This window comes from Gobius niger (assembly GCF_951799975.1).
Source record: "Gobius niger genome assembly, chromosome: 4".
NCBI classification, from domain to species: Eukaryota; Metazoa; Chordata; class Actinopteri; order Gobiiformes; family Gobiidae; genus Gobius; species Gobius niger.
The window spans coordinates 11,308,169-11,334,421 of NC_136855.1; the positions used below are offsets into that span (position 1 = coordinate 11,308,169).

Below are 26,253 nucleotides of genomic sequence, written 5' to 3' on the forward strand. Positions count from 1 at the left end.
CAGCCAGGGAATATGCGATGAACTCTTTTCCCTTTTTCACAAGCTGCTCTTTTAGATTGATGGACAGCTCGTCCACACGCTGAGCAATGGTGTTTCTGCTCAGGCTCACGTTCGAAAAGAGTTGCCTTTTGTCTGGGCAAACTTCGTCACAAACTTTTAGCATACAGTTTTTAATAAAATCCCCCTCAGTGAATGGCCGGGATGATTTAACGATCTCTTCTGCCAAAATAAAACTGGCTTTGACAGCAGCCTCGCTTTGTGATTTGGCTTTTCTGAACAGGGCCTGCCGAGATTTAAGGCCTCGTTTTAATTCCTCCACCTTCTGTAGCCTCTGTTCCATGTCCATATCCTTGGCTTGGTCCGCGTGTTTTGTCTCATGATGCCGTCTCAGATTAAACTCTTTCATCACCGCCACACTTTCTCCACACAAAAGACACGCAGGTTTTCCAGCACCTCCGTGAACATGTACTCCGACTCCCACCTTGTTTTAAAAGTCCGGTTCTCAGTGTCCACCTTCCGTTTTGCCATTTTTAAGGGTAGACTATCTGAAAGTTGACTTTTGAAGTGATGCTAATGCCCGCTGATGAATAATGAAAGGAAGTGGCCTCCCGCTCGGAGCGCCACCGTTGCATTGTGGGAAATGTAGTCCGTTGGTGCGTGTAAAGTACCTGGATGCTGCTGGCGTGCAGTGACCTGCGGGCCAGTTCTAATAATGAAATTATATAATCCCAGGGGCCAGAAAAAACCCACTCGCGGGCCGGATTTGGCCCGCGGGCCTTGACTCTGACATATGTGGTTTAGAAGGAGGAGGAGGAGGAGGAGGAGGAAAAAAGGAGGAAGAAGGAGAAGAAGAAGAAAAAGGGAGGAAGAAGGAGAAGAAGAAAAAAAGGAGGAAGAAGAAGAAGAGGAAGAAGAAGAAGAAGAGGAAGAAAAGGAGGAAGAGAGGAGGAAGAAGGAGAAGAGGTTTTCACACCATATGCTCCTCCCACTCCCTCTTCTTTCTCCCCTTTGCTGCGCAGCTGTTTCAATAAAGAGAAAATAAAAGCTGTAAACGGCTGTAGTGAAGCTATGGAGAGCGATTTTTACTTCGCAATGAAAGGGTTGAGCTTTACAAGAGATCAAGAGTTGGAGAAAGGACCTCAAGAGGAGGAGAAAACATCCAAAGATTACTCTAAGATGCGCTAGCGGCTCAGAACACAGCTCCAGGTGTGTTTTTGATGAGAGCATTGTAACTTTTTAGAAAGTTCTTAAGAGTCAATTTAGCATTTTCTACCAAACCAAAATGTAATATAGCGGTAAATTTATAACCAAATATCTGAAAAAAGCCAAAAAAATCTTTAAAAAGTCTGAAAATTCCAACTAGTTTTCATTCAGGTGATTTTTTTAGGCGATTGTCTATTCCACGATTCATCAAAGAAATGCCGATATTCGTATAATTATGTTTTCTCCGTGTTGTGGTGTATTACAGGCCACATATGGGTGAGACCGGAGTCACCTGCCGTCTAAGCGTCTTATAAAATCACTGCTTTCACAAACTCACCGTGACATAGTTTTAGTTTGAGCCGGTCGACCTTTTAGTCCGATTATGACTGACCGCTACATGTTTGCTTTGGTTTAGTTGTAAACAGCGAATTAGTTTAATGGGCCATATGATGACCCATTATTAAAGCGACGATGTGGGGCACTGCCATGGCGTGTTTTTGTCCGGGATAAAAGCATAGTCTTCACTCTTTATGAGATATTGTAGACCTTTTTTCCACCCGCATGTTTTTTTTTGTTTCTCCTTCTCCAATTTTAGGTGCTGTACAAAGTCTACATCTCTTTTGTGCAAGTGGGAGCAGCGAATGTGCAGACAGCCGACTACTTCAAAGGCGTGGGTGAGAGGCAGATTACAATCTTGGCATTCTTAACTCTCAAGTCACTAAATACGTTTTAAGACTGTGGATTTTATTATGAAACTTTATCATTGTGCTAATCCTTTTCACAGTTTGAGTAGTGCTAATATAGTGTTGATTTCAGCCAAATAATAGGAAAGCTTCAAATGCATTGTGTTATGGAGAAGGCTGGGAAACTGGCACTGGTGATGTCGAGGTTTGAGAAGAAGTGACAAGTGCCTTCATTGTCATTAAAAAGCATTGTTCAATCAAAAAAATATGCTCCAAAACTCATTTAGATGCAGGTTTTACAGTCAGGCTTTGTCAGTTTTACCCTTTTGTTCCATTTGCTTTGAAAGAATCCAACTTTTCCGTCATCCTTCTGTTCCTCGATACGAGAACTTTCACCGGCTGTCGCCTGTATACACCCTGGAATAGTTCTCAGAAATACCAAATATTTACTCTGTAACTTTGGAATGTTTAACCTCTCAACCCCCTCCTGAACAGAGCACATTTTCTCCAGTTTGGCTTTACCCAAATCTAAAAGGTTCTTGAAAAAGTGTCAAAATAACAATGAAAAGTGACCCGGTAGGAGCTCGGAGTAGAGTCGCTGCTCCTTCACATCGAAAGGAGCCAGCTGAGGTGGCTCGGGCATCTGTTCCGGATGCCTCCTGGTCGCTTCCCTCGGGAGGTGTTCCAGGCATGTCCTATCGGGAGGAGGCCTCGTGGAAGGCCCAGGACACGCTGGTGTCTAGAACCTGGGACTGTGTCTCTGAGCTGGCCTGGTGTCGCCTCGGGGTCCCCCAGAACAGCTGGAGGAGGTGTGCGTCTCAAATTGAGAAATTTGAGACTGAAGCGGAAGAAAATGGATGGATGAACTGGAGAAAATGCAGTCGGTTAAGGTGGGGATTAGGGGGTTAAATGTGTCGGGCGGGAGGGGAAGTTGGTACGTTTTTTTAGCTGGAGTGGATCAGCACGTGCAGCTGTTTTGATCATGTTTCTGCAGTGTGGAGAGCCCGCACTTTTCAATACCAGCGTCAGAGCGGGACCTGCAGTCTATTCTCTTTCTCTCGGGCCAATGTTTAATTCCACATGAAGTACATGATGTGCGATGTAATGTATGTAGCGTAAAGAGGAAGTGGCCTCTTTTTATAAGCAACAGCTTATAGCCAATGGCCACAAGCACTGACGCAGGAGAAATGTGCGTGCAGGATACGCGCTCTCCGCCTTAGCCACTTGCGAGAGGGCGTCGCAAGAAGAGGCGACCGCTCTGATAGGAGCACCGCTGACGTTCATTTCCTCGTTTACATCGCGCTGGCTTGCGTTCTTCCTTGGGCCTGATAGGCTCTCACAGGTCAAACTAAAGACTTTATTAACCCCATCGTGAGCTAAACAATGTTCATGGTCTGGAGTGGCAAGATCACGCTCTTACAAAGAGCAAAATGTTACGTCATTGTCTGCATTTTCAAACACAAGATCGGGCCCTAACATTTGATAAAGCAAACAAATCTCAATGCACGTCATTATATACATCTTTTATTCAAACTTCAGCTCAAACAAAAACAAATACTTTCATGAAGTCTCATTTAACGCACAAAAGTCTTCCATTCCCTCGTCCAAACTCCCAAACTAGGGACTGTTTGTGCCAAAGAAATGACTGTAAACCTGTCGATTATAAAGTCCCATGCCGATTATTGAGACTGACCAAAGTAGAGTTTGCGATTTCGATTAAATTTCGAAAACTGAATTAAAGTTTAGATGAGAAACTACTCCGACTTGAGTAAACTGAACACTACCAGCCTAAATGTGTAGTTCATCTCCAAAATCTCCAAATGTAACTTATTTCTCCCCTGTTGTGTCTGGCTTCTCTCCCGGTCAGCCTCGTTTCTGATCGTGAGCATCGGGGGCACGCTGGTCGGCCTGGTGTTCGCCGTGATCCTGGGCTTCATCACCCGCTTCACAAAGAAGGTCCGCATCATCGAGCCGCTGTTCGTCTTCCTGCTGGTGTACCTGGCCTACCTCACCGCCGAGCTCTTCTCCCTCTCCGCCATCTTATCGTGAGCCGCTGGACTTACTTTTTGTTTTGAAAAGTCTGTCGGGGGGAAAAAATGAATGGGTCTTTTACTTCTAGACGCTTCTCTCGTCTTTCCCCTCAGCATGACGTTCTGCGGCATCGGCGCGAACAAATACGTGGAGGCGAACATCTCCCAGAAGTCGCGCACCACGGTCAAGTACACCATGAAGACTCTGGCCAGTATCGCGGAGACCATTATCTTCATCTTCCTGGGCATCTCTGCGGTGGACAAGTCCAAATGGGCCTGGGACACCGGGCTGGTCTCCTGCACGCTGGTCTTCATCCTCGTCTTCAGAGCCATGGGTCAGTACAGGCAAACGGAACATGTCGACATCGCTGTCACAGCTTTGTTTATTTATTTTTCTGGTGTGCTGTATCTCCCCTCGGTACATTTAGTATTCTCCAAGTGTCCACTCTGGTGAAAGCTTTGGCATTTACCGCTGAGATGTGACATTTGGGTTTGATGCCACTCTGTCCTCGCATTGTTTGTGCAAAAGTGCAAAATAATGACTTACCCCCAGTCTCCACACTGTCTGTGTTCGCCTCGTTCCACTCCGCCCCGTCCTCCGCTGCCAATGCATTGCTATTTTAATTGTTAAGAAACGTCCCGCATCCTTCTCTCCACTCCGTGGGGCCTCCGTCCTCCTGACCTGACAAAAACACGGATCAGCTCTATTTTTCAGCTCTGTCAGCGCCGGCCGGATCGAGCTCCACAGTTCAGATCGTACCACGCAGGAAAGAGAAAAACAACAACATCCGGGTTCTCAAAGTAAATTCCCTCCGCGCTGAATTTATTTGAACAAAAATGTCACTGCTTTACACAATATAACCATGACCCGATTAAGCTTCGATTTCTCACATTCACGTAACTCTCTCCCTCACACAAAGGAGGCGGGAAAAAAGAAGAAAAAAAATCTCCGGGGTGACAGGAGTTTACAGCTCGTGAAGATGTGGAATCTGGGCGTTAACATTTGGGTGATGATTAGAGGTCGACCAGTATGGGTACTTCAAGGCCGATAGGGACCTATATTTTTTTTATGTCTTGTCTATAATCCTGTGTATTAAGCTTCTAAACCAGGAGTAGGCAACGTCAGACCGCTCCTCTGGCCCTCAAGATGATTTTGAGAAATTATTATTTACATTATTACATGAATCAGAGAGTACTTTTAATATCATTAGAGTTAAATGGGAGAAAAAAAGGTAGAAATACTGTCAATACACCCAATTATATCATATATTATGTACAATACTGACATTTTAAAGTGCACTGGAAAAAGAATAATCGTTTTAAGGAAGAAATGACATAAAATTAAGAGATTAAATCTAAGGTTTGAGTAGATTAGGCCTGGTTTTAGACGAGATAAAACCTCTAGTAGTAGTTATTCTCTTAATTCAGATCATTTCAAGTGAAAAACAATTATTTGTCTGATTTCAAGTAGTATTTATTTTTGTTCCATTGGTGCTATAGCATTTGTATCGTGGATTAGTTCAAACCAAATTCAACATAGAAGAACTTTAATTCAAGCAATTTAAAGTCATTTATCTCATTTAAGTTGGTCATTTTTCCAGTGTTGTGCTTTACTTTGGGCTAATAATCAGCGGCTTCGGCCCTCGGTCTGTTTACAATGAAGAAAATCAGCCCTCTGCCAAGAAAACTTGCCTACCCCTGTTCTAAACTGTAAAGTGTGTCAGTGTTGAACTGTGACAGCAGGGGGCGCTTCATTAGAGGCATGAGGCTGACGTTCATGTTTAGTAGCTACTTCAGAGGGAGTTTGTTCAGGTTTGAGTATAGAACAAAAAAACAATGAGTCTCTCATGATTCTGAATTTAAAATCAAAAGTCTGCAACATAAAATATCTATAAATACGATTCGGTGACAAACTTGTGACCGAATTTCAACGCAATGTTTCTCACTTCCCCTGAGGCCTAGGGAGTTGTGGGAGGGCTCATTTTAAGGCTGTGACTGCCCACTTATTAACTACTGCTGTATCGTAAAATGAATAGTTTTGTATCATGGTTTTCCTTTTCTTTTTTTTTTATATTAATTTATTTGAACAGGGAAAAGGTACATTAAAGGAACAGGCCACCGTCCTTCCATATTGATATTATGCTCTTACCTGAGCTAAAACGAGTTGATACGTACCTGTCTGGTCTTGATCCTGGTAGGCCCCCGTTTGGAGCCATAGGAATACATTGGGAGAGGCTAAATGCTAACAACATCTTTGGTCGTTTTGCATGACTGAGGGCACAGACAAAGACCAGACAGTTACGCATCAACTCGTCTAAGCTCAGGTAAGAACATATCTCAGTATGGAAAAACGGTGGCCTGTTCCTTTAATCAACCTTTCTGTAAATGTGCCAGTTTTAGCTCTAAAGAAACCGTAGTCTCTGGTCAGCAAGCAATACCTAATGATAACAACAATCAGCATGAGAAATAAGAAATAGTAAAGCAATTCATTCATATGATCTCACTCACAGCCTATGGCAACATTTGGCACAAGCACTACATACTCACGGTGCGTCATCAACACTATCGACAGTTACACACAGGCAGAATCACAATGGCAGCAAAACATTAAATACATTAATGGTGATGTACACAAGTTTGATTCTCAACAATGATTTTAGCATATTTTTGAAAGGGCTTAATGTATCAACATGTCGTATGTGAGAGGTGATTGTGTTCCAGAGCTGGACTGCTCTCACTGAAAAGGCCTGAAGGCACTTTTTCTGAAGGGGACTTGCAGGTTATGAGGTAGCGGATCTACAGTAGTTTGTCTCCTGCTCAGATTTACAAAATTAGAAAGTGGTGGAGGGGCCATGTAAGTGTGGCATGGTGAGGAATGCAGGTCAATAGTTAGTCAACAACGCCACCTAGGATAGGCCTAGGACCCTGCACAAGGCAGACACAGGTTCGTTTTACCTTTTTTTTTAAAGTAGGGCAGAGACAAAACCTTTAATATAAAAATGTATATTTTTATTTAACAGTTAAAAGGCCAATGTTCTTTAAAATCGCACAGTGAAACAAAATAAAGACAACCCAAACAAAAATACAAACCATGCAACAAACAAATTGCAAAATAAATCAAACACCCGTTATATACAGTTAAAAATATACAATATGTACATGGAACTGTTCCCGTTGAACAGATGGAACAGTTGTGGGAACAACTGCGGAAACTCGTTGGTCGAAATAAATGGAACTCAAAAAAGGTTTTACCAGTTCGTGTCATCCAGAACAACAGGGTGGGAGGAGTTTCGCTGTAGCAGCGCGTGGATGGTGTGGGCCAAGGCGGTATCCCCAGCTGACGCGGGAGGTGCAGTTGGTCCCGCTATGGTGGAAACGCACCATGTTAGGAGACCGTGGATTGGAATTTGGAAAAGAGGAGTCAGGCAGAAACAGCAACTTACCGACAGGAAAAGCACCGGTCTCTAGACCCCGGCGGAGGTGCACTCCCAGCCTCCACAAACGTGCGCGATACGCACCATACTGAATAGACGAGGAATAGGACGGGCAGGGCACGGCCAGACGGGTCAAAAAGGCAAGACGTGCCGCCTACCCAACGTCCCACGCTGATGGCACAACGAGCCTTGTCGCAGCCTCTACGGGCCGCAGTGACACTGGGGAAGGAGAAGAACACTCGTAAGTGTCTGCCATGCACAGTACCGTGGCATGAGAAGCAACTATGTGCCAAACTCACCGGAGAGGAGTAAGCGGTGATTCCAAAAGCAGCAGCCGAATATGACAGCCGACCAGGCGTCAACATGCGCCAGAGCACTGGAAAGAGCACAGTTGAGCGCCAAGTGTGCATGAATTGTGCTTAACAGGCGGCATACAGGACTCACCAACGTAGGGTAAAAGCAGTGAGTACTGCGGTGACCACGGCGTGTGAAGCCACCACAAACGCTTCCCAAAGCGCAACTCCGTGGACCCACAAACAGACCAGCGCGGGGAAGAGGCAAGAGGGATCTGATCCACCAACCCAAGCCTAAATCCCTTCGGGTCTCCACCCCCCAATCATTGCCAAGCCAGGTGCGCGAGGAGGAGCGTGAGGAGGAGCACCAGGAGGAGCGCGAGGAGGAGCGCCCCGAGAAACAGGTATGGGGAGGGCAGATGTCCTCCACACTGTCACATAAGATTAAAAAAAAACAGATTAGCATTGTGAAATTTGTTTTACCAGTTCAGCAGTTCATATTTCTCCAATATACTTTTGTGGTGATAACGAAAAGGTTTCATGTCCAGGACTTTCAGAGCCTGCTAATGGATATGAATTAATCCAGATTTGGGTTTCAGTTTCTCCTCCGGTCCTCAAACCTGTTAACTTTATCTGAGGTGTGGGGTGAATTAGCTAAGCCCCGTTGTTTGGTGATCTCTTTTGGGGTTTTTGCATGTGTGGGAATAAACGTGTGGCAGAATCTCTATCTTAACCCCTTAAGCCCTAGTTTAGTTTAGACCCCGTGAACTAAACCAGGATTATAAATTGCTCCTTGTACTTTTGCAGGAGTGGTTGGTCAGACCTGGGTCCTGAACCGCTTCCGCCTCGTCCCGCTGGATAAGATCGACCAGGTGATGATGTCGTACGGCGGCCTGCGGGGGGCGGTGGCGTTCGCTCTGGTCGTGCTGCTGGACGGAGAGCAAGTCAAAGCCAAGGATTATTTCGTGGCCACGACCATTGTAGTGGTCTTCTTCACGGTCATGTTTCAGGTACGAACTGTGTAAGTGCAGAGCAGTGACTGAGTGGACAGAGTTCCTCCACAGCAAAAATGGTCCCAGGTTTTGTTTGTAAGGCTCGGTTTCCCCCATCAACCTAAAGCATTCACAACATCCTTATTCTCCTGCTGGGTAATCTGATATTCAAGCTCTGATCCTCACATCTTTCTCAGAGACAAAAAAAATCATGTTTAAGATGATTTTTGTGTGTTTGTGCAACAATAATACAATTTATCTTAACAAAGTGGTACTAATTTAGTGACTTTTGTAGAGTGGTGGTCAAAGTGCATTATACAATTAAGATCATCATCAGTTAAAGAGCTACTTCGGTTCGTAAAGTCCTGCTTCTTTAATGGATTTCTTTATTGATCCGACATCAACTAAATTGAGCTCATAAATCAGTCCGCTTAATATAAATACAGATGTGGAACTGCTCTGATAATGGAATGGAAGCTTATTTGCATAGTTCGTTTCACATGACACAAGTCCTCCATAGTGCTTCACATAGTGCTTCACATAGTGCTTCACATAGTGCTTCACATAGTGCTTCACATGGTGCTTCACATAGTGCTTCACATAGTGCTTCACATGGTGCTTCACATAGTGCTTCACATGGTGCTTCACATAGTGCTTCACATAGTGCTTCACATGGTGCTTCACATAGTGCTTCACATAATGTTGGAGATTTGTTCTTCATTGACTCCACACTCGGTGGTGGTAATCTACGCACAGTATGTAGCATCAATTTCCCCTGGGTAGACTGACAGAAGCGCTGTCACGACTGCACACATCTGCACACATCTGCACACATCTGCACACATCTGCGCACATCTGCGCACATCTGCACCAACAGTCCCTCTGAACCACCATGCATTCAGGCACACACATCATTCATCCCTATTGTACATATTTTTAGTGGTAGGAAAACTGGAGCACTCGAAGGAAACCTGCGCAGACACGGGGAGAACATGCAAACTTCTCGCAGAAAGGCCTTGCCTGGGGATCGAACCCGGGATTATCGCTGTGTGATTTAGTTGCAATATATTTTGGCTGTGATGTTCCATTATCGAACATCACAATGATAATTAAACAATGCACAAGATGCAGATGGCAGGTTGTGACGTGTCGCATCATGTTTCACTCTTTTCTTTTTAGACATTTTCTTCTTACATTCTTACACTCTATGTAACATATTTCGAACACAAATGTGTAAAATGCGAGTAAACAGTGCTTCAGACAGTGCAGAGTCTCCAACCACACGAACACTGTGATTGTGTTTGACCTCCATTGTGGGTTTTCTCAAAAATCAGAGCGGTAGAAAGGCGATTCATTTTGTCTGGTTTGCGTGTGGCCACAAATGGAAATCCTAATCTCACGAGGGATATTGATTCCCATTCAAACTGTGTGTTTTGTTAATCCACCTTCCCCGCCGTTTTCACACAGCAGTGTGTCCCTCCAGGGCTTCCATAGTGGTTCATTTTGATATTGTCAGGTTTGCTCATGTTACAGTAATTGAATGTGCAGGTGGCGAGAGAGCTGTGCTGCCAGCTTTTATTACAGTGGATTTAATGGCCTGTTTGCAAGTTTAAGATTCTCTGACTTTATTGGCTCAATGATACATTTCATATTGACTTAATAAGACCCTCAAAGCAGCACAGGCTGAATCACGGCAGCTTTAATCTGAGCTGGGGAAATCCTATTTAATCTGTTTATAAGATTGCTGTCATTTTTTATTTTTATTTTTTTTCTTGACCAGCTGTGTAATACTTGAATTGTCTTTCACCTTGGAGTTTTTATTTTTACTTGTGTCATCACTCTGACTACTTTTTGATACTTTTATTCTGGTTTCAGGTTTCTTATTTCACTTTATACCATGGTCTGGGTGAATACTCACTCATGCTGACCACCTATACAGTCACTGGGGTCACTGCAAGGTCAAATGCACTCAAATATCAACTCTTTTTTCGCATAAAAAGTTGAATAATGCACCTTTAAAGGACTGTTGTTTTGTCTTAGCACTATTCTGTACCTTTCATTCTGCAGTTCACCAGCTAAATACTGGTCAGATTTGGTCTATTTCCTTCTTTCGAGACTGTGGTCATATAAACTAAAGGATTGTTTGGAAAGCAGCAATGCCAATCTATCATCGTCTGTGAGAATAGATCAACTTTGGTTAATGTTATGTAACAAAATGCAATACAATTGTAAAAAATGTTTGCCTATACAGTATATGGTGCAAATATAAATATAAAGTCCTGTAATACAGTATGAAATACTGCATGAAACAAATGCAAATATACATGTTTACAGGGGGAATCTGCAGTATGTAAAAGTAAAAAAATAAAAGTAGCTAAATATGACCCAAAACAATTGTGTTCTACTGTTTAATAAAATAGGAAAAATCATCATTTTCCATCATTTTCTTTCTACAGTTGACATAAACTCAGTATTTAGAATAAAGTCATGAAATGAGCAGGTTTGTTTTTTAAAGGGAGTTTAAAAATGTTAAAATTAAGTATTTTCCTCCCCTACATGTTCCAGCCATGTCCTAATGTGTAGAATGAGCTCAGACCTGTTCACCACAACTGCCTCTAAAATCCTGTACGGTCACTCAAAAATGTGTCACTTCGGCCCGAATTGCCGTCATGCACGAGCTTAATATAGAAGGTGCAGTTACACATATGGCCTGGGGTGGCAGTAGTGAGTATAAAATGGCGAACTTGCTTCCAGCCCCTTTAAAGGTACAAAAATTGGTGTTTCCTATTGGTGTACATGGCACGAGGTTCTTAAGGACATTCCTAATATGGCCGCCAGAATTGCCATTCATTCATTACTTTTTAAAGATCTTTGTTCCTGGGCACACCCATTGGAAGGAGACCCCAGGGAAGACCTAGGACTCGCTGGACAGACCTTCAGGGTCATTTGGGCGGCACGGTAGCACAGCGGTTAGCACTCATGCTTCATACTAGAAGGTCCCGGGTTCGATTCCCACCTTTCTGTGTGGAGTTTGCATGTTCTCCTCATGTCTATGCAGGTTTCCTCCATATACTCCAGTTTCCTACCACTAAAAACAACAAGTTCCCCTCTGGGGCCAGGACTCCCCTGATAAAGAGATTATTAATCTCAGTGGGACTTTCCTTGTAAAATAAAGGTCACAAAAAAACATGTTGCACCTAATTTGCCATTACAAACTGTATTACAGAAATAAAGCCGTAAATCTGATTTGTACTTTAGGACAATCATTCCAAACGCTGTTACATGTTATTTGTACAGACTTGTCCCTATCGAATAGACAAATAAATGTGTATGTGAGAATGCTGCGTAGGCTCAAAACATGCAAATTACTCTGCTGCTGGTGAATGACCAACTATATATCTCTATGGCCTGAACGCCTTGAGATCTCACACAGCACCAAATGAAGTGGTGTCGGGGCGGAGAAAAAAAAATCCACTGTTACCATGGAGATCTGCCATGTTTGTGGCTGTTAGCAAACATTTTCCATAGACTAACACTAGATAAAACGTATAGAAAAAAAGCAGCTCCGTTAGCTGCAGAGTCACTACTGGAAAATACATCTGTCACACTGTGGTGTCCAAGTGTTTTAATGTGAACAATAACTCTAAAAACTCTGCTAGTTTATCACTGCTGCTAATCCCATGATGCTTAGCGATACAGACGGGATCTCGTCATAGAAGGGGGCGTGGCTTCGCCAGGGGGGAAAATAGAATCTTTAGAAAAACATAATTTCAGCCTTTTTCTGGTGGAATATTAACTTACTTATGACACATAAATACACTGCGTTCCAAATTATTATGCAAATTGTATTTTTGTGTCAAAAAGGTAAAAAAAATAATAATAATAATGAAACTCATGGATGGTATCGTGCCTCAGGGCTCTATGAATCACTGACATTAATCTCAGAGACCTGGGATGATTAGTTTTCAGGTTAAGCCCAGTTAAGGGAAAAACTACTGAAAAGGGTGTTCCACTTTATTATGCAGATCATAATTTTTTAAGCAATATTGTAAAGAAAAAGGGTCTTTCTGCTGATGAAAAGCGTGAAATAGTTGAATGCCTTGGTCTAGGTATGAAAGCCTTCGATATTTCATAAAAGATTAAGTGTAATCATCATACTGATAAGAGATTTGTGGATGATTCAGACACACACTCGGGTTTGTGCAGATAAAGGCACAATATGGACGGTTTCTGCCAGACAAACACATCAGATTAAGAGAACAGATGCTACAAAGCAGCAGACAGGTATTTGAAGCTGCTGGTGCCTCTGGAGTCTCCCGAACATCAAGGTGTAGGACCCTCCAGAGGCTGCAGTTGTGCATAAACCTTCTATCCGGGCCTCCCCTAAACGGTTAATTGAAGCTGAAGAACATACACGGCTGCAACAGGCTCAGAAATACATGAGGACTCATTTTCAAACAGTCTTGTTCACTGATGAGGCCGTGTAACCCTGGATGGCCAGATCAATGGAGTAGTGGATAGTTGGTGAATGGCCACAATGTCCCAACAAGGCTGTGACGTCAGTAAGGAGGTAGCGGAGTCATGTTTTGGGCCAGAATCATGGTGAGAGAGCTGGTCGGCCCCTTTAGGCCCTTTTAGGCTCCCTGAAGGTGTGAAAATGACCTTTGAAAAATATGTGGAGTTTCTGACTGACAACTGTCTTCTATGCTACAAAAAGAAGAGCCGTGCTTTCCCGAACAAAATCCTCTTCATGCATGACAACGCACCATGTCCTGCTGTAAAGAATACCTCTGCATCACTGGCTGCTATGGGCAAAAAAGGAGAGAAACTCATGATGTGGACCCCCTCCTCCCCTGACTTCAACCCTATTGAGAACCTTTGGAGCCTCAACAAAAAGAACTTCTATGAGGGTGGGAGGCAGTTTTCATCCAAACGGCAGCTCTGGGAGGCTATTTTAACATCCTGCAAAGAAATGGAGAGACAACTCTACAAAAACTCACAAGTTTAATGGATTTAAGAATTTTGAAGCTGCTGTCACACAAGGGCTCCTATGTTAAAATATAACTTGACCTGTTAATACTTTTTTGATTGAAATAGCTTCTGATTTCAGTAAATATGACCTCCTAATGCTACAAATTCAACAAATGATCATTTTCAGTTAATTACAAGCTTTAAAATGTATTGAAACGATGAGTTGCATAATAATTTGGAACAGTGGATTTTGAGGTTTTTACTATATTTATTTTTGAAAAAAATACTGTTATCACGGGGAGATTTTTTCCACCACATTTAAATGATCCTCTACCAGTTAAAGACTTGAAATTTATGCTGACTCTCATTTGAGTTGACAATTTAGAAAATCTTAAAAATATGTCATTTGCATAATAATTTGGAACGCAGTGTAAAGTCAAGTGTAAATCGGACCCATATGGATATTTTGTCACAGCAGATTGTTCTGTAGAAGTGAAAAAACTGCCGTTATAGCTAGCGCTAGCTAACCGCTAGCATTAGCCAGATGCTAATATGAAGCATCATGTAGAATTCTCCGTTATTTAAGGGGCTGTTGAACCACTTTGCTCCTCTCCATGTCTTTGTATCTTTATTTAGTAGAAAACTATATTCATATTTCAGCATTTGTTAAAGTAGTTTTTGAATAATTAGACAAAGTTTAGATTTTTCTCTTGTTTTCCCCCTTAACTGTTTTCAAACATGACCATAAATGGGCGATTCCATAGATGCCGTCTGTATCTATATGACATCATCACATTATAGAACCTGAAAGCATCGTCGCGGCAACAGTACATATACGGAACATAAGGGGACAGTGATGTCATGACGACCATTTGACCATTTTGTCACATTCGAGGGTCCCTCACTGACGCAGGTGGCTGTGAGCTTAAGACTCACGACGGAAACAGCTTTTAACTTGGTTTAAAGTCTGCAAATCCATCTTTGTTCTTTAATTTCACGTTACAGGGTGCGCTTTGCTTAAAACATAGGCAAAATGAGCAAAGAAGGCACCGCTCAGACCCATCGAGTCATGAATAACTCTGACGTTATGGATTATTTGCGATACCAAGCTTCACGGGAAGATCTCCTACAGCAAATCGATATGTTGATGACACAGGTAAATGAACAACACAAGAAGATTGTTCAAAAAGACTCAATCATTGAAATCCATGAACATGTGAATGGTCCTGGGGTCAGTACGCAGGTGAAAACATACGCAGAACGCCAGGAAGAGGCCTCATCGATCCTACAGTCAACCCACAGCGACGCAGAACACGAGGATTTGTGTATGCGGATGGCGCAGTTAACTCTTTCTGAACAAAAGCAGATCACTGACGCTGCTATGAGCAGAGTGGCAGAGCTGGAAAAAGCAGGGCCCAGTGGCTCCAACAGCCAGTACCAAATAAATGGGCTTCAGAGGAAAGTGTGGAAACTTCAGTCTGCGCTCTGTAAAAGGAACAAGGCTTTGCAAGAAGCCGGGAGCAGAGTACAAAGTTTGGAAGCTGAGAAAGGTCACCTACAGTCCTCAGTGAAAAGTCTGCAAACGGCTTTAAGCAAACAGCCAAAAGGTGCAGATGTCCAGAGCCGAGGGGAGGAGCTGAAGAAGGCAGGCATCGCCTTCGAGACTCTAGGACAAACCAATGCCCTGCAGGAAGGTGCATGTGGCCTCCAGTTGGAGGTGGATAGATTAAATGCTGAGAATAAGGGAAATGCAGAGGCTCAGAGCAAAGTCATCAGTCTGAATGGTGAGATTAATGGGCTGAAGACGGAAATTGAGAACCTAAAAATTGCCCTCAACGAGGAAAGAAGAAACCGAGTGCCCCAGAACCAATTCACTGACCTGCAAAAAAAGATGACTGAATTACAGAAAGAAAAGGACAAACTAAGCTTGCAGAACAGCACCCTTAAATCTGTGATCCGTGACAAAACCATCACGGATAAAAGTCTAAAGGACGAGAGTAGTCATATGCAGCAGGAAGTGATGAAGCTGCAGCGGGACGTGTTGAAGCTTCATGTGGAGAAGGTTGGACTTGAAGCAGAAAGGGACCAACTACACTCGCAGATCAGCAGACAAAAATCTCTTCTCCGTGAAAATACTTTGGCAGCATATGAGGGTCTGAGAAAAGTTACATCTCTGGAGGAGGAGAGAGCGAAACTACAAGCAGAACGCGATGGCCTATGCTTGCAGGTTGGCAACCTAGAATCTGCCCTCTGTGAGAAGAACTTGGCGCTGCAAAAGGCCCAGACCAAAGATAAACATCTGGAAGGGGAGAAGGGTGGATTACAGGCGGAAAGAGATGGCCTACGGTTGCAGGTGGGCAACCTTGAATCTGCCCACTTAGAAAATAAAACAGCCCTGCAAAAGGCCCAGAGCAGAGTCAAATCTCTGGAGAAGGAAAAAGGCGGTCTGCAGTCCTCAGTGGAAAATCTAAAAACTGCCTTAACCAAACAGCAAAAAGCCACAGAAGATGCTCGCTCCAAAGTGACTGAGAAGGAGCAGGAGCTAAGAAACCAGAGGGTCACAGCCCAGGCCTTAGAGCAGAACCTCATGGCAGCGCGGGACATGTTTAAGACCATGGTTGAGAACGCCAGCACCAAAGTGTCTGCAGCCCGGGCAGACAAACAGGACATGAAGAAGAAGGCGCAGGACCTCAGACAGGAAACTGAGCGTCTAACAGCCGTCCACAGAAACCAGGTGAGCGCGTTGCGAAGCTCAGAAGAGCAAAGGGTAGTTCTGCAGTGTGAGATACAGAAGCTTTCTGACGCACTGAAGGCTTCACAGGAGAACAACTCTGCTCTGCTCATGAAGAACCATGAGCTTCAGGAAACTCTCAGGACCAGAGAGGAGCAGATTCAGGAGGCTGAGAATCGGCGCAAACAGAAGTGGAAGTGGTTTGGCCGCCGCTAAACCCAATCCTACAAAGGACATCAGTAGAACTCGGCATTGAAGGCTGACGTTAACACCACATGGCTCCCAAGAATCAGCCCTTAAAAATAATCCCCACACCCACACGCACACACATATACACAACAAAACCCATGCAAAATGGTTACTCTAGTCACTTAAATTGAAAATGTTAGCTTTCCAGATGTTACTGCACCTGCTCTGCGTGTTTCTACAGCTAGCACCAGAGGTAACAATGCTCCTGGTGATGTGGTTGTTACCTCTGGTGTTAGCTGTAGAAACACGCAAAGCAGGTGCAGAAACATCTGGAACGAGGCAGAGGTCAGGAGGACGGACATAACAGGTCTGTCCGACTGACCACAGCTCAGAAACACCCCATGTCAACAGGAGCGGTGAAACTTCTGAGCGTGGCGTGCAGTTAGCAGGGAAAGAAGTGTCCATAAGTTGTATAACAGATTAAAAGGGCTCCAAACGCAACAAGACAATTGATAAGACAATAGCAATTGTATTGTGGCTCACAGGCATCACTATTAATTTGATAAATAATTTCAGTGACACAAAAATCAGATTGGCAGATTCATGTTGTGGTGATCAATCAATCAATCAATCAATCAAAACATTATTTATAAAGCACTTTTCATACAAAGCTGTAGAGCAAAGAGCTTTACAGATTAAAACAATGCCCACCCACCCCTGCAAAGACAGGCAGACACGCACGTATAAAAACAAATGCAGAAAGGTTACTCTATGTTTCTGCACCTGCTCTGCGTGTTTCTACAGCTAACACCAGAGGTAACAATGCTCCTGGTGATGTGGTGACGAGGCAGAGGTCAGGCGGATGGACATAACAGGTTTGTCCGACTGACCACAGCTCAGAAACACACCATGTCAACAGGAGCGGTGAAACTTCTGGGCGTGCAGTTAGCAGGGAAAGAAATGTCCATAATTAGTGTGAACAAATAATTTGGCAACAAACTAATCACTGTTAATTCGATAAATGATTTTCTAAACGTCAGATTTAATGTGTCACTGAACAAAACACATGCAAAAAAGTAACTCTAAGCTACACTGCTCATGGCAGGTTTTAAAGCAGTACTTAGTAACTTGTTTACCTTAATAAATCCTTAATAGAAGTGTTGATGGCAGGGCTGGACTGGCATAAAAAATCAGCCCGGGACTTTTGGGTCAAGGCCGGCCCTCTAAAAAAAACAAAAACAGTCATATTCAATACAATAGTCGAGGTGATGAGCAAAACAATAAGCCCTTTGCTTGAACTAAAACAGTATAAGCTACGAATTGAGGCAACAGCTTCATGTTGTTTCTGCCGAATTCAAGCTAACCCCTCATTATTTGTTTTATTATTGACCTTAATTTAACCAGGATAGTCCCAGATAGGGGAAACCGGAGTACCTGGAGGAAACCTACGCAGACACGGGGAGAACATGCAAACTCCACACAGAAAGGCCCCGTCCAGGTGGGAATCGAACCCGGGACCTTCTTGCTGTGAGGCGTGAGTGCTAACCGCTGCGCCACCGTGCCGCCTCACAGCACTCAACACTTTAATCTGGTCATTTATAACTTGAAGGAACTTTCGTAAAATTACTTAACAATCTTAAAATGTGCGCTCCGTTAATGAGGTTCCTCTCGCGACTGCAACACAAATACACTTCTCAAAACCAACCACATGATCCCTCTGCAGATTGAAGATGAAATGGTAAAACTCACCACACAGTTAGAGAGGTGTGGGGTGAGAATAGAAGTCTCAAAAAGGCCACACATTGTAAATCCTTTCAATGGAAACTAGAAGATTTCCAAACTGCGCGCACAGATGACGAGGGGCAAGACAGAGTCACCTGACAACTCCCAGCATGCACTTCTTTGCAAACATTTGTCTAAAATGTATTTAAAAAAAATAGAGGTCTAAGGTTCTGTGGGTCCTGGAGGGAGGTGCAATAAACTATTTCCGCTTATATTCGCAATTTGAGGGGCATGAGTGTTATGTCGGAGAGGCCCATTGCTCATTATACGCAATTATTATAGGCTCTTCACAACGTAAGTAGAACGCTCCGTTGATTTGAATGGGATTTCCCAATGTTCTACTGGTCATTATTTTCTGATAAAGGACCTCTGAAAAAAATAATGACCGCTGCCAATGGCAACAGAGTTCGTGCTTTCATATCACTCTGCGTGTACGTAGTAGCGGACACGATCTGTCACCGTCACTGAGAGAGAAGTTGGGGGAATTGCTCGTAAAGTTAGCGTGAGTCTGACTTCCAACCGATGGGCGCTGGCTTCTCTGCTTTTTGACCACGAACGTGGGGGCCGCCATTGCTGTAGTACCTCCATATCGCCACTAGGCCCCCATTGAAAATCATTGGAGTTTAGACACCTTAAAAAACACTTTAACTTTATTAGACTAGGCTAGATATTCCTCCTGAGATAACGCTGGGTTAATCACAATTTAAGATAAGATAAGATAAGATAAGATGACACTTTATTGATCTTCTTATGAAACCAGGCTGGTTCTCTTTCAACATTCGTTTCGGTATCTCACTATGGGAACGCTCTCTCGCTGTTCCCCCAGAAGCCCAATTACATTACGCCAGTCTGCTGACTGGCTGTCAGACGTGACGTCGCTCAGCAGAGGAGGAGGGACTTCCTCCTACTATAAGAGCGTCATAGCAGGTCATAACATTAGTCTAAAACCTCTTCTCGCTCCCAGAGGCCTCTCTCAGACGGTGAGTGGTGAACGGGATAGCATATTGTTCATAGGAAGAGCTAATCACTCTGACGCCGAACGCTACCTATTACCACGTCGTCATTTGTGAGTTTTTTGTGTGTAGCAAGTCTGTCCCCAAACAGGTGCTATTTTAGCCGCTAGTCGCAATACTAGTTGCTTGCTTCACATTAGCGAGAGATTACGGCACTACGCTTCTTCCTCACCATGGAAAAAGACGTGCTGCCACCAAAGCCGTGCAAATGTGGGAATAAAATTTCCGGGGCAGACAACCATGCTGTTTTTTGATGCGCTAGCCGACCCGGTAACCTGTGACCACTGTGCACGCCTTTCTCTGAAAACCCGCCGTCGGAGACTTGCGCGCCAAGCGAGCTTGTCGGGGGAAGATCCTGTACTGGGGGCAACCATTCCCCCTCTACAGGTGGAGCTGAAGGAGAGGCCCCGTGGAGTCACCTCCGCGGGACCTAGCTGGGCCGAGCAGGTTGATGCTGCGGACCCTCTCCTGGACTCGGACGAGCTGGACTTGGACCTAGCGGCCGCGGAGGACAGCCTCGCCGAGTTTTCTGACTCCGGTGATGAGCCCATAAGTCTCCCCTCTGACGAGGACGACGATTATATGGAGTAATTCATCCTAACACAGGCCGCAAGGCCGGGAAGCGATGCGGTCACCGGCAGTAGCAGATCACCAGCCCGCCTGCCACACAGGACTTGCATGAGGTTTGCCGTAGAGCAGCTGCAAAGCTAGGCATCACGTGGCCGGAGGCCCCTCTCGAGACTGCGAGGTCCCGTTACGAGGGTCGACGACTACCGAAGGCCAAAACCTCCACAAAGCAGCTCCTACCAGCCTTCCCAGAGTGCCTGGAGGAGGCCATTCGGTCCTGGAGCAATCCTTTCACCGCGAAAGCCCCCGCCCTGGGAGGGGCTGCGCTGGACTGGGATGGCATGGAGGGAAATGGTTTCACTCGCCTTCCCCCCATCGAACCTCTAGTGGCAGCTCATCTCAACCCAACACAGAGGTCCACCATGACCACTGCGGGCCCGGCTATGCCCTCCAAAGCTGATTGTTTCCAAACGACGCTGACGGAGAGAGGCTACAAAGCCGTGGCTACATCAGTGAGAGCCCTCAATGCGTCCTCCCTGCTTTTAGCCTACCAGGCTGACCTACAGGACGACATGGCGGCCTCACCCAGCCCAGAGATGTGGGACGAGTTGTGCGTGGTCATTGACCTCTGCCTCCGCCTGCACAGATGCGCTGTACAAGCATGTGGCCGAGCTATGGGAGTCATGGTTACACAGGAGAGGGCTAGATGGCTCAGTCTCTCCAGCCTCTCCCATAGAGAAAAAACTGAACTCCTGGATGTCCCTGTGGACCCCAAAGGCCTGTTCGGTTCTGCGGTTGCCACCATGCAGAAGAGATGCGAGGAGAAGAAGCGTGAGGGTGAAGCGCTGTGTCTCCCCAGGAAAGCGCCACCACCTAAAGCCACGCCTCAACTCCCTCCACGGCCTACAAGTGGACAGGCCTATCGCATCCCCAAACGCCCACCACAACCTCAACCACAGAGCAGTGGGACTCCAGAGCTCAAGGGTGCGTGGGCCAGAAAACAGTTTGTCCCCAAGGTGAAGCCAGGGACCCCACAAGGCCAGCCTGCCACCCAGGGTGCAAAGAAAAAGAAGCGGGCTGCCTAACGTGCACCTTCTGAGGAGGGGGAGCAGGTCAGGCCAGACGCCTCTCCCCACCCCACAGTCCAGTGTTCAAGTGGTGCATTCGAGACCAGGGAAGCGACGTGCAGAGACTGTTGCATCAGCGCTCGACGTTCACGGCCCAAAGAGGAGGACTTTTTCTGCAGAGAGCTCAGTGGAGCCACAGCAGTTGTTTACAAGCACACACCAGTGCCTTTGTCCTCTCTCTCAAAAATGTTCAATAAAAATGTGTTCTTGCAAAGAAATAAACGCCTGTTCCTTTGCACACCCAGGCCCCAGGGGGGCGCAGCCACACATGTTGCAAAACATACACATAGTGGACACAGACAGATTGAACAATACAGCGTCTCCATTAGCTCTGCGGGACCCTCTAAATCCACTAGAGGGAGCTATTACACCACTAGTGAGGCAGCCTCCACTCTCCAGGCAAGCAGACACGGGGATCAAGCCCCTCGGTCCGCTAGCGTCACACGCATCACAATGGCTGGAGTGTGGAGCGCCGAATTGGGTGCTGAAGACCATCACCAAAGGCTACAGGCTCCAGTTCGCGGCGACCCCTCCCTGTTTCAGGATGCTGCTGTTTTCACAACCGCGAGAAAAAGAGGCTTTGATCCTACAGGAGGAAATAAAAGCTCTTTTGAACAAGGGAGCTATCCAAATAGTGCCACCAGGGCAGTGCCAGGCAGGCTTCTATTCGAGATATTTCCTTGTTCCCAAAAAAGGAGGGGGTTTGCGTTCAATACTGGATCTGCGCGCTCTGAACAAGTACATGAGAACATACACGTTCAGGATGCTGACACACACGGCTCTAGTGCGCTTCGTGCGGCAGGGCGATTGGTTTGTGTCCATAGATCTGAAAGACGCATACTTTCACATCCCTATATACCCCCCTCATCGAATGTATCTGAGATTTGCTTTCCAAGGGGTGGTTTACGAATACACAGTGCTCTCATTCGGCCTCTCTCTGAGCCCACGGGTATTTGTGAAATGCACAGAGGCTGCAATAGCACCTCTGCGGAAAAGAGGACTGCGTTTAGCCACGGCAAGAAAACTTATTACGACGGATGCCTCTCTGCATGGCTGGGGCGCCACGCACGAGGGCAGAATAGTGAATGGAAAGTGGAGTTCACAGATGCAGCTGTGCCACATAAACTACCTGGAGCTCCAAGCCGTGTGGCTGGCGTTACAGCACTTTCTCCCTCTAATCAGAGGACAGCATGTGTTGGTCGGTACGGACAATACTACGGTAGTGGCGTACGTCAACAAACAAGGGGGACTACGTTCACATCAGCTGCACACGTTGGCACACAGACTGATTGTATGGGCCAATTCCCATCTACTGTCACTGAGAGCCACACACGTTCCCGGTGTTTTGAACCGAGGAGCGGATCTCCTCTCATGGGGAAACCCTCGCTACAGAGATTGGAAACTCCACAGCGCGGATATGGGAGAAATACGGCAAAGCCGACGTGGACCTGTTCGCGTCACAAGAGGACGCTCAGTGCCACTTATATTATTCCCTGATGGATCGGAGCGCACCACTGGGGGTGGACGCACTGGCACACGAGTGGCCACGCACCCTCCTGTATGCGTTTCCCCCGTTAGAGCTGATCACTGCTATTCTCTCCCGCGTCCGGGAGAAGAAACACTCCCTAATCCTCGTGGCCCCGTATTGGCCAGCGATGTTTTGGATGGCGGAGATATTCCAGCTTCTGTGCAGCCGCTCATGGCCTCGGCCTCTACGCAGGGATCTTGTGACGCAGGCGCGCGGGGAAATATTCCATCCTCATCCGGAGCGCCTGGCTTTATGGGCTTGGCCCGTGAGAGGTTGAACTTATCCTCTACGGGTCTCCCGGAGAACGTCATTGCAACCATACAGAGCGCCAGAGCAGCGTCTACTCGCAGTGCATATGACGGCAAATGGCGTGCTTTCGAGGAGTGGTGCGTAAACTCGGGACACGTCGCTTTTCAGAGCCCCATGCCTGTTATTTTGACTTTCCTCCAGAGTCTGTTGGATAAAGGGCTTGCTTTTTCCACCATTAAAGTGTACTTGGCCGCTATATCGGCCTGCCACATTGGTTTTGGAGATAAGACAGCTGGTCAGCATCCTCTTATATGCCAGTTTATGAAAGGAGCACGACGCCTAAAACCGGTTTCAAGGAACCTGGTCGCTCCATGGGACTTGACGACAGTGCTAAGCGCTCTGTCTCGACCACCATTTGAGCCGTTGCTTGAAGTGGAGTTAAAACTACTCTCTTTTAAGACGGTTTTGCTACTGGCGCTGTCATCAGCCAAACGTGTGAGTTACATACACGCGCTGTCTGTTAATGCGTCATGTATGCTGTTTCTATGGGGGGATTCTAAGGTTTTATTGAAACCTAACCCACCAGCGGCTCCATGCGCTCTGTCCAGTGCGCGCGTTACGCACGTACGTGGATAGGACTTCTGCTTTTCGGAAATCTGAGCAGCTGTTTGTATCATGGGCTCAACCCCATAGGGGTAAACCTCTTTCCAAACAGCGTTTGTCTCACTGGGTGGTGGAAGCTATTGTAGCGGCCTACAACAGCAGTGGGCTTCAACCCCCTGCGGGTCTACGCGCTCATTCCACTCGTGGCATGGCTACCTCATGGGCACTCTTCCAGGGCACCTCGGTAGAGGAAATTTGTGCAGCAGCCAGTTGGGCTACGCCTCACACCTTTGCCAGGTTTTATAGACTGGATTTCACAGGCCCCTCACTGTCTCAGAATGTCCTGAGCGTGGGGGCTTCACACTGAGTGTCTCTGTACAAAAAGTGGATTCTAAGCAAGTAAAAAAAGTCTTATTTTAAGAAATAAATTCTCATTTATTCCCTAAAAAGTAAAAATGTCTTGTCAAGCTAAATTTTCTTGAGAAAGAAATTCTTATTTTAGGAAATAAAATCTGGCCATTTCTTGTTCAGATATATTTGCTAAAAAAACGGCTATTTTTTCTTATAACAAGAAAGAAAGACTTTTTGAATCTTCTTCAGCTTTAGACAAAGAATATTTTTTCTTATTTTAAGAAAAAATAAGATCACAACAACTCTTAATTTAAGGACTGATTCTCACAGATAGATTAATACATTCCATTCTTTATTTTTACACTCAAAATGATAACATTGTTCTGCCATTACAATTCTCTTTTTTTGCAAAGGATTTTGAACAGACTGTCTCTGCAATTAACTAGTTACAACACCTTGATTTGATTGCAATACAATTTGCAGCCTTTGTAATTATGCAAAAACATCAGATGAGGCTGCGAAATTCAATCACATCTCTGAGATCATATTTTAAAGGGACATATCTCACATCATTATGTGTGTAGCTATAATATGGGGTATAGTCCACCATTTGGTCAGAAGATATGAATTCATTTGCTTGTGCCATATTTGGAATTTCTGTTTTATATGCCATATAATCCCTATCAAAACAAACAGTTGTATATGGCTGAAGCTCAAAACAACACAAAGATGAATTTATGACAAAAATGTTTTTAACCAGTCCAAACTCGGGTAAGTTATCAGAAACTGCATTCACAATTAAAGTTTTACCGGATACATATTTATTCCCGTTAAGATTTAACCATTTTACAGATACTGCATGACTGATATTAGTTCCAAAGAATGCCCTCGCTTTCTCTCTTAGATAGGGCATGTTTGTAACTTCAGATGTTGGTCCAAGTATACGTTCAGATGAAAAAATTGGGTGTTCAGCACTACTTAAATTCTGGCAACATTCATACATTTGATTGTGTCTTATTAAAGACTTGCACACATTTTTAAAATTTACTTTAGAGACCCACTGTTTGAAAAAACAATGTTTAGACTCAAATCTCATACACATATGGCGAACCATTGGTCCCAGGCTTTTAATCTGCGATGGAACATGTATTAAATAATGCTGTTTGGGCGTAATGTTGTTATCTGGAAACATGCGTTTCATATGCTTTAAATGTTGTTCAATCAGCATTTTCAGTCTGTCAATAGTTTGAAAGCTTATAACAGGAGCCAGCAAAATTTGAACAATCTCTATTAGTTCAAGAATAAGAGAATAGCATTCATTATCTTTAACTTTATCAATCAGAAAGGGTAATATTTTTAGAAGAACAATCATTTGCCCTGATGACTGCTTTAACTTATTATCATTTGAAGCTAAAGTACTGTAGGATATTGAACTGGGTTTGTCTCTGACGTCCAGTGGAGAATAGGGGAAACCGACTATTCCCGCATTCAAATCTTCCAAGTCAAGTTCACCTAATAGTACCAAATGTTTAATTACACGTTTTATTTCCAATGGAGCAATGCCTTCAAGAATGATGTGCATTATATCTTGTGGTGTTTGTTTTATCATGTTGAAGCCTGGAAATTCAATAAGTTTGCTCCTCCTGTTGATCCCATATGTAGTCTTTAAGCTGTTTTTCAGAAAGTCAGTACTGGCCTTCTCAATGTCACTGCACTGTCTGACATGTCTTTCAAGGGTCCTTTTCTCAAAGTTGTCTTCATTGAAGTACATCTGCATGTCTTCAAACACACATTCACATTGTCGGCATTTACTAAAAGCAAATCCGACTCCCTCTTTGAACCCACAAAGCTCATGCTGAGCTAACGTGTCACCACAAATTGAAACAACTGCTCCATATATTTCCTTTTCACCAGTTTCTGTCTGAATTTTTACACCATTATACAATTTCACCAAATCTGCATGCAGTCTCTCTAATATCTTGTCCACTCCACATTGAGAGAGTTCATTTGTATTTGCCATAGCAAGTAGTCTAATTGAAGCTAGTTTGGATCTATATTTAGGATTAATGTTTCCCAGTGTATAATAAAACATAATTAACTTATTCTTGGAAGCATGAGAGCCAAGTGGGTTGCATATTTCAATTTCATCAGAATAAAGTATTATTTGCAAAGCAGATGGTCGAGTAGAGAATAAAGAGTGTGATTTCACAAGTTCTCCATCTGCAATGTCATATAGGTATCCATTTCTGTTGTTTCTACCTTCATCCATGATTGCTAAAACCTTTGGATGAGACAGTAACTGTTCTAAACTTTGTATGAGGGGGATATAATAAAAGCATTTGGGTTTAGTGGATTGAAACATGCCGTGTATCCCACTGCCACCTCCTCTGATTCTACATATTTAAAAGTCTTTTTTATCACACTGTCCTGCCTGTACGTTGTTGAAACTGTTGCAAAGGGATCCTCAATCTGGTCAAACACTGCCATTGCCTCCGCTTCAAGTTCGT

At 44.6% G+C, this 26,253-nt stretch overlaps 1 protein-coding gene across 1 annotated transcript in view; it reads left to right on the forward strand.

The window, feature by feature from the left end:
* Nucleotides 1-463: 463 nt before the first annotated feature.
* Nucleotides 464-26,253, forward strand: part of LOC306962405 (sodium/hydrogen exchanger 5-like) — a gene marked incomplete at its 5' end in the record, with an annotated part of 41,364 nt that continues 15,574 nt past the window's right edge. Inside the window, 6 exons of the mRNA XM_079555526.1 lie at nucleotides 464-536; nucleotides 1,469-1,479; nucleotides 1,799-1,877; nucleotides 3,754-3,931; nucleotides 4,031-4,251; nucleotides 8,451-8,653. Coding sequence (XP_079411652.1) covers nucleotides 464-536; nucleotides 1,469-1,479; nucleotides 1,799-1,877; nucleotides 3,754-3,931; nucleotides 4,031-4,251; nucleotides 8,451-8,653 — 765 coding nt within the window. The remainder of the gene's footprint in view (nucleotides 537-1,468; nucleotides 1,480-1,798; nucleotides 1,878-3,753; nucleotides 3,932-4,030; nucleotides 4,252-8,450; nucleotides 8,654-26,253) is intronic.